At 35.5% G+C, this 15,543-nt stretch overlaps 1 protein-coding gene across 4 annotated transcripts in view; it reads left to right on the forward strand.

Moving 5' to 3' along the window:
- Positions 1 to 343: 343 nt before the first annotated feature.
- LOC131150817 (sister chromatid cohesion protein PDS5 homolog C-like) overlaps positions 344 to 15,543 on the forward strand; it is a 29,183-nt gene continuing 13,983 nt past the window's right edge. For 2 of the 4 annotated variants that reach the window (XM_058101813.1, XM_058101814.1), the window contains exons 1-8: positions 457 to 818; positions 9,543 to 9,746; positions 9,850 to 10,031; positions 11,998 to 12,124; positions 12,199 to 12,396; positions 13,518 to 13,565; positions 13,729 to 14,646; positions 14,778 to 14,867. In XM_058101813.1, the coding sequence (XP_057957796.1) occupies positions 714 to 818; positions 9,543 to 9,746; positions 9,850 to 10,031; positions 11,998 to 12,124; positions 12,199 to 12,396; positions 13,518 to 13,565; positions 13,729 to 14,646; positions 14,778 to 14,867 (1,872 nt within the window). In that variant the 5' untranslated portion in view covers positions 457 to 713. Of the gene's footprint in view, positions 819 to 9,542; positions 9,747 to 9,849; positions 10,032 to 11,997; positions 12,125 to 12,198; positions 12,397 to 13,517; positions 13,566 to 13,728; positions 14,647 to 14,777; positions 14,868 to 15,543 lie in introns of all 4 variants that reach the window. The other 2 variants (XM_058101815.1, XM_058101816.1) reach the window with 2 other exon arrangements.

Below are 15,543 nucleotides of genomic sequence, written 5' to 3' on the forward strand. Positions count from 1 at the left end.
TATAGAGAAGTATGATGAAAGATTATTTGTTATTATTATTTTATTTTTTACTTGATCCAAATGTAGCTTTAATTTTTCCTAATCTGCGTTTTCCAGAAAAGGAAAAACAACCAAAAAATAGAAAAGGCTAAACTGCAGTGAGAAATTCCTTGCTAATCCACGATAGGATACCCCGAGTCCGAAACCAAACACTTCCCCTAAAGGGTGAAAGCGTAAATTCACATAGTACAGGGAATCAGAGCGTGCGGGCATGTCCACGTATACCGAAACGCCTGGCGGACTTCAACGCTCCACATTCAAATTCATTTTATAAAACCCCGCGGAATCCGACTTCAGCTCCGCACTCTCTCTCTCCTGTTTTTGTTCTGCAACCTTTTCCCTTCCACCAACATAATAAATCAACAATAATCTTTAAAATTAAATAAATAAAAAATATAAATATATATTTTTCACAATAAAATTTTCACTTACGACTCTCGAGTCTCGACACTTCTTTCCTCTTCCCTCCCTTCTCCACCCTTCTCTCTCTAAAAACCCTAGTTTTCTCTCTCTACACCTCCTCTCTCTTTCTCCCCCTCTTTTCCTGTATCTCGTGTTCTTTCGTCGTTTGCTGTTTTGGATCGCGTGTTTCAGGTGGGGTTTCTTGAGCTTCAATGGTGTGAAATTGGGCGTCGGCCTTATCGGTTTCTCCTAGATCCCGAGAGAGCGAAGCAATGGTGTCGTCTTCAGATAGAGAGCTCGAGGAGCAGCTTCTTGACGCTGGGAATCGCCTTCTTCAGCCCCTGTCGTCTGTCTATGAACTCCTTCCTATTCTCGACGTAAGCCCTAATTCATTTTTTTTTTCTTTGTTCTGCTTCCCTTGTTGATTTTATTTGTCATTTTAATTGATTAGTTTAATGTGTAGTGCGGTTTCTGTATTCCTTGATTTGTGATTTGTGTGTTTTTTGTTGTTACCTCTCTGGAAATGGGTTTGTTAAAGTTCGCAATTCTTTTTGTCAAGCTTGTGATGTGGGTAATGAGTATTTTTGTACTTCTATTGATCTGTATTAACATTCTGTTATGTTGCTCATTGTACATCTGGTAGTGTGCGACAAATAACTAATCATATATTTAGATGCTGTTCTTGTCAAATAGTGAAATGCTGGATGAATGAGCGACGTCTAGACTGTAGGTGCTATGTTTTGTTTTAAAGGGGCCTGGACTTTTGTAACATTTAGACGGCTGCTGAGCGCTTGGGTTTGACAACACTGATAGCAAAACACCGAAGGTTTAAAACAATCATTATATTTCCCCGTGTATAGGCATTTACCTTTGTGAATGCATGTGTTCTCAACCTAACTGGGTTATATTTTTAGTTTCGACACTTGCATGAACTTGTATCTGGATACAGGTGGATTATACTGGTACATTGGTCATCTAATTTAAATTCTGTTTTTAAAAGTATGTTCAAGTGCATAATAAAGAAAAGTTTGGAAAATTTTAAATATTAAAGTTAAAGTAACTGAATATGTTTATGTACATATTGACATAGAAAATAGGTTGATAGTTTGTCGATTATTTGTTTCCATCTTGAGGTTGCTTCTTGCCTCCTGAGCTCTGTCATGGTCTTACCATTCCCAGTGAGATTTCATGGCATCTTTAGGCTCAATGGGCTCTGTGTATCGTCCTGCAGCATTATAATTCTCAGCAGAGAAAATTCATTTTATAGTGAAATTAAAAAATTGAAAAAAGTGTTGCCATTGCACAACATATGTTTTGTGTGAGATGATATTGAGGAATCTTCATGTTCTCAGATACCAAAGGGGTTCCCTTAATGGGCAAGTGCCTCTCAAACTCCCCCCTCCAAAAAAAAAAAAACCACCACACATTTTACTGGTCACCTAAACTAAAACAACTGCCAAGTGCCAAGTGGTGCTGACTACATGAATTTTTTTTTTTTGCCATTCTACACAATTGAGGACTGTACCCTCTGGAAGTTGATGTATCATCTAATCCTTAACTTGCTCTCTTGGTCCAAGTTATTCTAGATCTATCCCTCCCCAATTAACATCCCTTTTCTTTGGTGTGTTGTTGGCCTATGTTGTTAGGGACGAAGCTACCTTTTCATTCAATTGTCATTGAATCCATATTATCACATGTGTTCATTCCTTAATTTATCTTTTGGAGTTATTATTTATCCATATTAGCATTATTTTTGCAACATTTACTTTTTCGGTATGTTATTTCATAGTTGCATAACATTCTAATCCAGAATGTAGCTGTCATGTAAAACCTCCTTATAATTTCAGCAGTATTCTGCAATCACACAAGGTTTAGAAAGAGTGAGGGAGAATATATTTAAGGTTAAAGAGGCAAGTGATAGCATGATGCTTTACTTTTCCTGTTCAGGCATCACAAGCTACTATAGTTGTTTGGGGAGAAAATGGGGGAGAAGAGAGGAGCATGACAGAACAGCCACAGAAACAGAGAGACAATAATGGGAGAGAGAGAAGGAGAAAGAAGGAAGAAGAAGAAGGAGAGGGATCTGATGTAGAACATAACTACAGAAACAGAACAGAGAGAATTTTAGGGGGAGAGAGAGTTGGAAGAAGAGGAGGAACAAGGCGAGGAGGGACAGGAGGAGGGAGAGGGCAGCATGAGTGAGGTTTGAGAGGTGGGGAAGGGAACAGGAAGATCAGTCTGAAATATAAATGTGACAAAGGTCTTGCATGATATACAAAGAAGCTCTTGTGCACTCGTATTACAATTGGATAAAATAATTATAAAATGATCCAAATAACTTAAAACACCCAAAACTCCCATAAACTAATTAAAAACTCTTACTAGTTTAGATCAAAATGACTAATTGTTAAATCTTCAAACGTCGTATGGTAGCCTACAATTTTTCAGCAAGCAATCCTCCATTAGACTCCCCTTGTTAGAGAAAACTTGACCTCGAGTTTTACAATGATGCAACATGAGTGGGGGGAATATACTTATCTGTGAGCCATTCAACTTGTAATTTATAATGCCCATTTTCAACTGACATTAAAATATCTATAACAAACCAAAATTATCCTCAAGATCCCCAATCCCAATTAAGTCGATAGGTGGAAAATCATCACGTTATGGAATATAAATCATTGCTTGGGGCCTATGCATTGCAAACTTATAACCAGATTCAACAATTTCATTATTCAATAAGCTCTTAATTTGAATTGAATTCTAATTTTGGTATTGAACTCTGCTGCCTGCTTCTCAAACTCTCTTAGGAGGCTAGAACTTGAACTACACTTTGTTTCATTGCATTTGCTTGCCCTTCAAAAATTATATTGTGGGATTTTTTATCCATCCGAGTCAATGTAGCTTTCATATTCACCTTTTTAATTCACAAGAACAATAATTTCTGGTTCAAATAAAATTCTCTCTTTTATGCGATAATATGTGTTGTCCATGAAAACTACAATTTCTAATTCATCTTTGATATGCTGTTTTATTGGAAGCGTATGTTTTTGAACTCCTCTCTATTGAGATGGAAGATCTTGTTGTAACAGTTGAAAAAAATTCTGATATTAAATTTTTCATTCTAAACCAGAAGAATGTTTGAGTTTTACCTTGTTGCCTTTTGTAAAATTGTATTCCATCCCACCACTTAAGTGCATAGCCCGCAAGATTTTAAGATGCAAAACTTGCCCTTATTTCTGGTTTCCCATCACATCCGAAATATGGACCAAGATAAAATGGGCAATCTATGAATTCTCTCTTGGAATTAACACTGAAACAGGGAATACCTGGAAGACAAGGTGTGGGACCCCATGTAACATTTTCCAAATTCATATCTTGCCAAGTATTAAAAAACAAACTTGCTTCCTGCTTCATTTTTTTTCTATTTGTCAGCGATAATACTGTGTTTCTTGCGATTATTTTTGTAAACTTTTTCACAATTAATGCTGAATTTGGGTGCTGGCTGTTCTAAAGTTTACTCCAAAAGCATAAATCAAACACTCTTGAATTTATTTGGACCATTTTAAAAATCTTGTGAAGGAAAATTTATCACAGTGAATGACAAAATGTCACAGCTGGGTCCAATATGAATGTTGACGAACTTAATTCATCCTCCCAAACACCGAAATTTGTATTCACAATTCAAAATCCTGCAGTATAGGTCTAAAAATCACGAGTGAAGTCAAAATCGTGAGACATCCATAATAGCAGTACTAACTAATTTCTCGTGATTCTGGAAGTTGAACAGTGTGAGCGCAATTGTCTGTGCATCCTTCGTCTGGCTATGTGGAAGTTCTATGATCTATGGCAACAATTGCAATAGTAGAAGACAATTGGACTGAAGGGGAAAAGGGCTCTGCGTGCTTGCTTTGGAGAATGGTGCAGGAAATTTCAGCAGTTGAAGATTGTGGAATGGAATCAAAGTGGCTTGATAGCAAATTGACTCAGGGCTGATGAGCAACCGAAACTTAAGGAGAGAATTTAGGAAGAGAAAAACAAGAGGAGGAAGAAGAAGAGGGAAGGGGGAAGGAGGAAATAGAGGAGGGAGAGGGAACTGAAGGGGTGGCATCTGGGAAAATTTCAGTTTGGCATGTGAAAATACGCTTCTTTCTTGATGGAGGAGAAATTTGGGACGGGGCTTTTAGGTTTGTCTTTGATGGTGGGGCTAGTGTTACAATATGATAACCAAAAACTAGTGTTAAAATGAGGGTCAGTGACTCTAATTTGATGTTCTGGGCCTATAGAACTTTCTGTGTGTAAGAGAGAGGGAGAGAGATCTTCTTTTCGCTAAAGAGGCGGGTGATGGCATGATGCCTAACTTCCATGTTGCCCAACTTGAATGTTAATGTTCTGGCTTCACTGGCCACAGCAGTTGCTTGAGAAAAATAAACGAGAAGAATTGAGGAGGAAGACGCTTTCTGTAGGAAGAAGAAAATAAATTAGCTGCCAAAAAAGTCTCTAGGAATTTAAGGTTAATATAAAGGGTGGTTTGAGCCTTTTTCGAACATGTAACAAAATATGCTAATGCAATGCTTGAATTTTATGATTTGTATGCTGGGTCAGTTTTTCTTGATGGGAAAGGAACAAGGGATGTTTGGAGTGTTCCATCAAGCAATATTTTTGGGACAAATGGTAGAGAAAGACCCTTGAACAGTTGAAGATGTAAATTTGTACAAGACAATTGAATAATGTAGCAAGCATGGTAACAGTTTTGGTTGAGAAATGACGTAGGCTTCTTTTTTAAAATCTTTATGATTTATCTTCTATGTATTACGCTTTTTTGGTCTCTCGTGTGTTCTTACTTCCTGCATATAAATTTGTCTTTCTTTCTCCTGTTAATAAAATTTTGTTATCCATCCCTAAGAAGCCTGTCATTGTGTATTAGATGTGTACAAAATTGAGCAGTGACTAGTTTTTTTAATTTTTATATAATATGCATTTTAATGTTATATTAAAGGGATTGATCTAGTGTTTGTGGAATAGAGAAAGAAAATTAATAAAGCAGATGAAGGTTATGGATCGAGCAGAAATTTTTATTCAGAGATTGTTATTCAATAATCCAAATATCAATTACAAAAACTGTGATATGAAACAGGAGAAATACTTGATGAAAATGGTCTATGCAACAAGGAATTTTTTTTTTTAATGCTTTTTGAATTGCAGTTGAAAAATAGAAATAATATTTTCTTACCCTCAGGATCCAAGTTAATCCCCGCTACTCCTTCCTTTGCATAGGTGAAGTTTTCTCATGAACTGAAACTAGTAGATACGGGATATATCTATAAAGCCATTTATATCATATGAAATTATGATACATAATTATAGGTATAATTTACAGGCGATATGGTAAGCAAAAATAAATGTTGATGCTAGAATGTTAAGATGGATAAATCTTGGCACAAGGGAAAAAAAATAAAATTACTATATCTGGAGAGATTGAATGTGGAGCCCCCAGTTGAGGTGGTGATGTTGAAAATTGTTTAAGATGTATTGATTTTTTTTTTTGCAACCCTGATTGTGACTCTGCTGTTATTCAAGCGTGGTTTTTTACTCAAATTAAAGGTTTCGGTGGTGAATGAGGAGGCAGAAGGATAATAGATTGACTTGTGGAGAGGCATGATATCTGAAACTTAGTTGGTCAGATTTAAAAAATGGGCAATAATACCAATGAATTAGTGAAAAATGTGAAATTGTTGACCATTTGATGTAATGGCACCGTCTGTCTGTTTACTGTTATTGCTATAACTCAACAAATGAGGAGCATAAATCCCTAACTTATGTTTACCCTTTTTTTGTTGTGTGAGAGAGGAGATTTTTTTTTGGGGGGGGGGGGGGTTGTTGGGGGATGTGTGGGGGAGGCAAAGCGTCATAAAAAGTTCTATAGATGGATGTAAATACTTGTTTTTTTTATTTTAATTTGTCTTATATCATTGTTATGCGTTGTCTACTTATTCAAGGCCTCAGTTCTTACAAAAATGTGTGGGTGACACGCCTGTGGAAGGAGAAGGGGGGGAGGATGCATAAAAAATACAGGAGCAGATTTTTGAGGAGGATACTTGTTGGACGTTTATGCTGGACTGTAGCATGGATAGGAAATCCAACTGTCCTGTCCTAGGTCTAAGTAAACTTTATCTTATATTGAATGCTGAGATACATGTAATGTATAAGAAAGCATTTGAACTAGTTTGAACCATGCCATCATATGCCACTAGGATGAAAAAAAATGGGTCAAGAATGTGTCATTTGTAGGATTTGTTCCCTCCGACCTCTTTACATTCTCACAACCCATTGATGCAGGATAATGGGAAATCTTAAGTGTGTATTTATTTAACTCCACAGGTGTGCTTGGAAACTCGCAACAATTTTCCTAGGTGTGTCTGCACGGGGGTCTGATGGTTAGATTGGGGATTGGCTTGGCTTAAGGCCAACTCTTATTAATCACATACTTATAGGTTCTCCCAGCCTGGCCTTGCCTAGTTCTTTAACTTTGTATATATATGTTTGTATTTATTATATATTAGGTGGAGATGTAGAATGCTATGTAATTTTGTAAGAGATTATGGATGTGTAGATATTTTAAGAACAGCGAATGACACAGTTATTATTGTTTAGGGACAGTATATTTTTTTAAAAGATTACTAGCGATTGAGCACACACAATTGCGTATTATTTGATCTAAATTTTCTTTTTTTTTTGAAAATCTCTTTAGTTATGAGTAGTTTTAAGTGGCTGCCAATGTAAGTGGGTGGTTCTAAGCAGTTGATGTTTTTTTCTTAAAAATTATTTTAAAATTCCTCGTGTACTTTTTTTTGATTATTTAAATTTGAGCGTTAATACGTTAATTATAAAGGTGGTTTATTATTATTATTATTATTTTTTTTTGGGGGGGGGGGACACTAATGGTATCCCAGGGAAAAAGAGACTGAACTGCCTTGGGCATGTAGTGAAAAGTGTGAGGAGCTCTGGAGTGATGAGGCTTGTGCCTCTAATAGAGGTCTAGGTGAGGCAACCTTCAATACGCGGTGGCGTGCTCATGCATGTTTTCTTCATGCTTTGCTTTTTTCCTCCCATCTTAATTTTAGCCATTGTATTTGTGCGCATGATCATTAAAAATATGCAAAAAGCACAAGTATCTTATTCCATGTGGCGTCTAATGTCTCTCAACTCCCAGCAAGTCAGCATTCTCTTGAAAAAAAGAGTTTCCCAGAAGACAAGCAAAGCTGTTATCAAGGGTGGCCAATCTCAAACTTTGATTGAAGGCCAACTCTCATTCTTTTATTCTTCTTGATCAACCAGGTCTTTCTTTCCACTTTTTTCTTCTTCCTTCTTGATTGATGAAGCCAGTGGTTCTGCTGCTCTTTAGTTAGAGCTGCTGTGACTCCCTTTTTTTTTTTTTAAATTTAATTTTTGGAACTTGTGCTACTTTTTTTTTCCTGAAATTTATGCTCTGCTTCTCTTTATTCTCTTTTTTCTTTCCTTCCTCTTCTTTTTTCAGCTGTGCTGCTCTCAGTCAGATTTGTGATCCCTCTTTTTGATTTTTCTTTTGCTCTTTTTTTAAGGAGAATTGCTGTTACCTTTTCCTGAAATTTATGCTCTACTGCTCTTTCCGCTTGTTTGATTCGGTGGAATAGCTATTCTTTGGAATAAGGTGGAATATATTTTAAATTTTGCAAATTAAGAGAATAGTTATTCCTCAACATGAAATAAGAAACGAATATATACCCCCATGATCAAATTTGGGAGTAGTTATTCCTAGTCTATTTTATGAACTCATAAAATGTTTCACATTGTTAATTGCTTTGAAGTAACAATATAATTTTTTGTACCAAATGTAACCTTACTCTTCTTTTCTTCTTTACTGCTCTGCTGCTCTTTTTCAGAACTGCTTAGAGCCTTTTTTTTATCCTTTTCTTTTTCTTTCTTTTTTGCTGTTTTATTTGGAAATTCTACTGTTTTTCCCATGGGAGTATTCCCTCTTGGAATTTCCATGTCTGTTATTCAAAATTTCTGGCAAGAACACTGGATGCTGTTTTCTGAAATTTCTTTGACGGAGCTGCTCTGCAGATTCTTTTTATTTTATTATTTATTATTTATTTATTTATTTTTGTTTTTGGGTTTCTGGCTTCTTATCTTTGCATCTATTTTGTGGAATTTATGGCACGAACGTTGCATATTACTGAAAAATTGTAATATAGTATTAATTCATGTTCTATTATTGAATATTTTGGTGTTTTAAAATTTGTATTAGTGCTAATTTGTTTCCAACCTCCTTTTTTTATGGTCATCAGTGCATTTTGAATATTTCAACTTCCTGAAGATATTGCCTAGAATGTGTGAAATCAGGGGAGAAGGCTCTCGTAGCTGAGCATGCCTAGTGAGACTTATGACTTGGTTATTAACTTGTTATTGCAAGGCATTATAAGCACTTATAGAAAAATGTTGGAAGATCTAGCTGGTCAAAATGTGGGACCATGGGGTGTTGTTGACATGGGTTTAGATCAAGCTTTATATTTCTCAAATGCTTGAATTTGATTGTCAATATTGTCTTGGCAGTACAGTGGGGTGAATAGAGAGTGTGGCAGTTGGAAGAATGACAATTTTGCATGCAAATGTTAGTGTGCTTCATGTATGCAGGGCTCATACCACGCATGCACATGTGAAGTGTATGAACCATTCAATGAGTTACGCCTGTCACTTGCAACTGACTAGTGTGCGTGTGGGAGGGCAGGTGGGTGTGGGCACAGGCGCGCCATTAAGTTGATTTCCTTTGTCCCATCATCTGGAAATAGTTCTGGGAAAAATAGTTTTTCATTCATAGCCCCTTTTTAATGTTGCAAGATTCGCATGGTGACTCACAAAATCTACTGTTGCATATACTCATCCAATATGGGCATTCTTAATTGATTGTAGACAAAATGTTTGGTTAGACCTGATTGATAATATTGGTCATAATTAATAATTGGCATCAAGGTGGGTTGATATGGATTGATTTTGTTCTGTCTATTGTTTAAGTGTTTAATGCATTTGGCATAATTCTGTTCTTTTTGTTCTGCTTTTAGCAAGTTGAGAATTGTCTTACAAGGGTGGAACAGTCGCCGCCCAAATCGATGCAGAATGCACTGTCTCCATCCCTGAAGGCATTGATTTCTGATGAACTTTTGAGGCATTCGGATGTTGATGTGAAGGTTGCAGTTGCTGCATGCATTAGTGAAATAACGAGAATTACAGCACCAGATGCCCCTTATGATGATGATCAAATGAAGGTACTAAGAATCATTCGATTTGGCACAAGGAAAATTTCTGTTGTCATTGTTATGTGATTGTTCTTTTCATTTTCTTTTCTGTAACTTCTTAATGGGCATGCAGGAGGTTTTCCAGCTGATTGTATCATCATTCGAAAATTTATCTGACAAGTCCAGCAGATCATATAATAAGAGGACCTCAATTCTTGAAACTGTTGCAAAAGTTAGATCATGTGTGGTGATGTTGGATCTTGAATGTGATGCCCTGATTGTTGAGATGTTCCAGCAGTTCTTTAAATCTATAAGGTATGATGGAAGCAACACCATGTGATGCTGCTATATTGTAATTTTTTTTTCCTTTTTACGGATAAGTCAAGCTATTATACTGTCAAAAGTATTTAGTGCATTTTAAAATGGATCACGTACAATTTGAATTCTTTTGTTCTCTCCATATAAACTATAATTATGTATTTGGTACCCTCCTTCTTGTAGCCTTTAAGAATTTTTCTTCTGGGTGGGAGGTGGGGCAAGTTCTATTTTTGTTTCCAAATATGTATGTTTGTCCTATTTATGTTTTCCTTTCTTCTAATTGTTATCTGTATTTGGTTATACAATAAGTGATACATGACACATATTTTAAATAAACATGAATCCATTCTTATGCTAGTCCTTTGCTGTATGATGCATACGTGCCACAAAAAATATGCTGTATTTAAGGCGATTAGAAGTTGATAGATATGAGAACAAATTCATGATTTTAAATATGGTGACCTATCCAAATGGGAAATTGTATTGTTGTAGCATTGATGCTCGGATATGAGAAAAAAATTCATGGTTTTCAATACGTGTCACAAATCCATCTTCTTATGCTAGTCCCTTGGGGCTTTAATTCTGATGGAGGTTGGATTTAGTGAAATAAGATATGATGTGTGCTAAAGTCAAGATTAATGTGACCTAAGTCGAAGGAAATAGAAGTAAGATTTTTGTGTAGTTTTTTTAATAAAAATTTAGATTAGTTAGGACAAAAAATTGTATTAGTAAGCTAATTATACATTGTTTGAGTGTTTGGAAAGGAACTTGAAATGTTTTATGAAAGGAAGCTGGGCTTAAATTTTAGTTCGGAATATATTTTTAATATTTAATTAATTTACCTTGTCTTTCACTATTTTTAAAAATTTTCCTTTTGGTGAATTTTTTAGTGCTGTTTTTTGTTATAAATTTTTTTTGGCATTTCCTTTTATATATTTAGCTATAGTTAATTTTGATGTGGAGTTATTGACTACTTACCTTGATACATCTCGAGGAAAATATATCTTATTTTGATGCATGTGATCATAGAAAGGTGTTATTTGATGCATGTGATTGCATGAACATATGATTATTGTTGTTATTGTTTTTGGCTGAAAAATTCTATATATTGAGACATGTAGCACATAAAGGGGAGTATCTTTTAAGGGCGGTGAGGCATTGGGATATCGGCTCAAGTAGAAAAGGCTGTGTCCTATTGAGTGGTGCAGTTTTTTGCTATCTTATGATCTCTTTGGATTTGAGAGGAAGGCAAGAATCTCTAAGGGCCACTTAAGATGTACTTGCTTCTTATGGGATAGAGTGGTCTTCTTGGCTTCTTTTGGGACTCATTCTTTTGTTTTTTGTTCTTGTTTTTCTTTTTCTGGGATTTACTGCTGTCCGACCGTCAAAGGGATTCAAAGGCAACTCAATTGTAATCTTTCAGGTTGTAGATCATTTTACCTAGAGGACATCTTGTCCTCATCCTTTGTACATCATTTCAGTTCTTAATAATTTCTTTTTCTTATCCAAAGAAAAGGACTATCATAAGTTCACTTTGAAAAAAAATTTAGCTTTCCTATTTGGGAAGTGATCCTGCATGTATTTGGGCAACATGCCTATAAACTGATAATAAAAAAATGACTTGTTAGCTGATAATTGATATGACTAGTTATAACTATTGTTACATATAGATTTATTGAAATTCACAAGCAAGATTTTAAACACTGGTAGTACGGTAGATGCTAATTTCGGGGAAAGTGCAATTTTTTAAAAAAGTTTTCTTGTGGCATGCACCCTGTCCTGCCCTTCTGTTCTAGATTTTGTGGATAACTTGCTTTAAATAATTGTGTATTTCTGTTTTTGTGTTTATTCTTGTGGCTTTCTTTTAGTGATTTGAAATTACTACAACATGGTTGCTTTATATACTTGCATTTTTCCCCCCTGATAGCCATTTGAGTACTCTATTCCCCCCCAAAACATTTAGGGACCATCATCCTGAAGCTGTTTTTACATCCATGGAGACAATTATGACCCTTGTCTTGGAAGAAAGCGAGGATATTTCGGTGGAGTTACTTATCCCCATATTAGCTAGTGTAAAAAATGACAATGAGGTCAGCAAATGTCTTGTTCATTTTTACATTCTGTAGGTTCTATGCCTTCACTGACTAATTTGTTCTTTCTACAGGAAATTCTCCCTATCGCCCGGAAGCTGGGGAAGAAAGTACTTAAAAATTGTGCTGATAAGCTTAAGCCTTACTTGATACAAGCAGTAAAATCCTTAGGGATATTTTTAGAGGATTATAGTAAAGTAGTTGCTTCTATATGCCTAGAGAAATCTGGTGCTGTTGAGGAGGGTGATGTCAATGTTTCTGGTGAAAATCAGGTATGCCCATCTTTGTTTTTACTTTTCAGGATATTATTCTAGTTTGTGAGTAGTGATTCTAGTTGGTGGTTGTGGATTTCTGCGTTATCATGTTTTTTTGTTGACTGACCTGTATAGAGTTGATAATTGATCTCCCCCTTTTTTTGGCTGGATTGAGAATTGATCCTCATCTTCTGGTTGTTGTGATTTGTGGTTTTTTTTGCTCATCCACTTCGCATGCATTTCTCTCCTCTTTGTTCCCTTCTGGAATTTGAGCATTGCTATCTTGTTGCCTTATCTATATTTATTATTTAATTTTGATGAGCGAATCATAGTATCCCGGGCTTTTTTGCTGAAAAAAAAGCACTTCATTATGGAGCCTTATGTTTCAGTTTATATTTTACTTCAAATTTCTTTCTCAAATGTTTGTACCCACTTGTATGGTATCATCTCCACTTTTCAAATTCATGGACTCACGCTCGACTGAATTACCAATCTGCTCATGGGGAATTGGCACATCAATATTTTTTGTCCTTTGTACTGCTACTCATCCCCCACCACTTTCTTTCCTCTCCTTGACTTACATTGCATGTTTCAATTGCTGCATTATAAGTGATGAGAGTTGCCATTGCGTTCTTAACTGGTTTCTGTATCATGGGTGGCATGAAATAACATTAGGTCGGGACTGTCTTTACTTTACCTCTGATTTTGTTATCAGAAATCTGAACATCTCCTTGTTCTTTATTCATTTTTTAAAAATATATTTTTTGGGAGTTTCATTTCGTTCTTATTGGATGCTTTCTGTTGTAAAATCTTTGGAGCATGTTTCGTACTGGCACACACTCCCTGTCCCATCTGCTTGTCTCTTAGTTATACAATTTTGGCATCAACTTCAGTGGGTATGAGATGCAGAAGCTTTTCTAATATTATGTTGGACAGCACTGGTTTTGGTCTCTGGGCACTTGGTATGAAGGCACATGTTCTTACATGTGAAATTTTATTTTTATTTATTTATTTATTTATATCTATTGAGATATGGATGCTAACTCTGATACTAATATTAGACTACCATGATTTTTTTTGTGGGAGTATGTGAATGCTGGTCATGATTTGATTCTCAAGAGTAATTTGATAATGTACAGGCTGATGAAGGTAGGATGGTGAGGGCTTCTTCAGATGAGGCAGCTCAGGCATGCTTTTTCTTATTTTCCTTTTTTTTTTTTTTTTAAATTTTAAAACCTATATGCTTCATTTTATTTATTTATTTATTTGTTTGTTTATTTTTTTTTTTGTGATCTGTTTAATTGTTTAATGATAGCAACTTAAAAATTAAAATGATTCATTTGAAATCAGTTGTTCATTTCTCAGGTAGCTGATAAGATTTCAAAAGAAGCTGTCTGTCCCAAAGAAGTTGATCCTGCTGTGGACAGATCTCAGAAATTTGTTATGAGCAATGGTGTCTCAGAGGCCCCACGTGATGATTCTTTGTTGGATTCTAACTCTTCAAAAAAGCTTAATAATCAGTCCCAAAGTATTAATGCACGAAGCAAGAGTGAATCAGGTGATAGGCTAGTGGATTATGAAACGAAGACAGAACAGTCTTCAAAGAGAAGGGGTAAAAAGCAAAATTCTGTAATGAATTCAGCAGAACCCTCTGATTTTTCTCATATTGATGGTGATAAAGAAGCCGAGAAACTGCCCAACCGTCAAAAAAGTCGTAGCATGCAAGTGCATAATTCACCTCGTGAGGGTTCATCTGCTGAGGCAGCTGCACAACTAGAAAATGAGAAAGATGCAGGTGTTTGGGTTTCCTCACCAAAGGCTTCGGAGAGAGAGGCTGTGAATGTGGCTTCCTCAACCCCAAACAAGGGCCTTCCTGATGAGAGTCGTTCTAGAAAGGGTGGGCGGCCAAAAAAGAAAGAAGGCTCGACTCAAGAAGCTAAACCAACAGCTGATATTGCTAAGAAGGCATCTGAAGGAGTAAGTGATTCTGAAGTGAAACCTCATAGGCGTGCAGGGAAGAAAGTGCCTACTGAGATTGCTGATGAGGACAGAACTCCTGTTTCAGTTGATACTATAAAGAAAAGAAGTAAGACTGCTGGTGAGTCAGAGGGAAAACAACCAAAGTCATCTTGGAAAAAGGTGGAATTAAGTAATAACAATGAGGATGGGCCTTCTATAAAGCAGCAAGAAGATGGGAAACGGCGGGTACGAGGAAAAGCTATTTTGGAGAAAGATGGAAGAAAATCTTTGGCTGGAGATGAAGACAAGGTACCTTACTTTATTCAGCCTTAAAAGAGCATTTGCAATTCCTTATGTTGTTGTTTTTCTTTTTGTATGCTAAATTCTATGTAGCTAAGAGTTGTTTTGATTATGAACATGTAACGTTGTCATCTCTAAAGTCGGCCACAAAATCTACTAAAGGTGAATTTAAAATGGAGGAAATTTCTAAGGTGAACTCCAAGCGAAAGCGCACCCCTGGCAAGGAAAAAGTATGCATCCATAATCTTATTATGTTATATTATGTTTCTTTAACCAAGAATGCTATATGCTTTCAGCAAATTGTTGCATGTTACATTATCATCTTGGTGTAACTTTGCAATATTCTTGTGAACTTGTTTTGTGCTTCTGGTCTTGATGGCCAAATATAGAACAGCTTTGTTTCCATCACCCATTTCTTTAGTCAATTTCCTTAGTCATGCTTTAATGCACTAATTGATTTGTTTTGTTTATTCATGCTTAAAATACATTCATTGATTTTTTTTGTTATTGTATTATGATATGGATACTTATAATTTGTGTGCTACAAGTATTGTGAACTTTTATTTTGGTAACACATATTGCGTAATATTTTGCAAATTTGCTTAATTACTTGTGGTCAAATCATTCATCTGTGCATGGTCTTAAGTCTCTTTAAATTGTCGAAATGTCCATTGTTCCCACTGCCTTAAATTGGAACGTCATTTAATTTCTGTTTTAGAAAATTTTGTTGAAATTTCCATTAATCATTTAAATTATTGAAATATTGATATTTCAGCCTTATTTTTTTTTTTTAAAAGTGACTATTAAAAAAATTTCTTTAAAATTGAAATTTATGTTTGAAGGATAGAAATGATTATTTTCATACTTTTTTCTTTGAAATTTATGTAAAAAATCGACTTTAAATAT

Source organism: Malania oleifera, chromosome 3, assembly GCF_029873635.1.
Source record: "Malania oleifera isolate guangnan ecotype guangnan chromosome 3, ASM2987363v1, whole genome shotgun sequence".
NCBI classification, from domain to species: Eukaryota; Viridiplantae; Streptophyta; class Magnoliopsida; order Santalales; family Ximeniaceae; genus Malania; species Malania oleifera.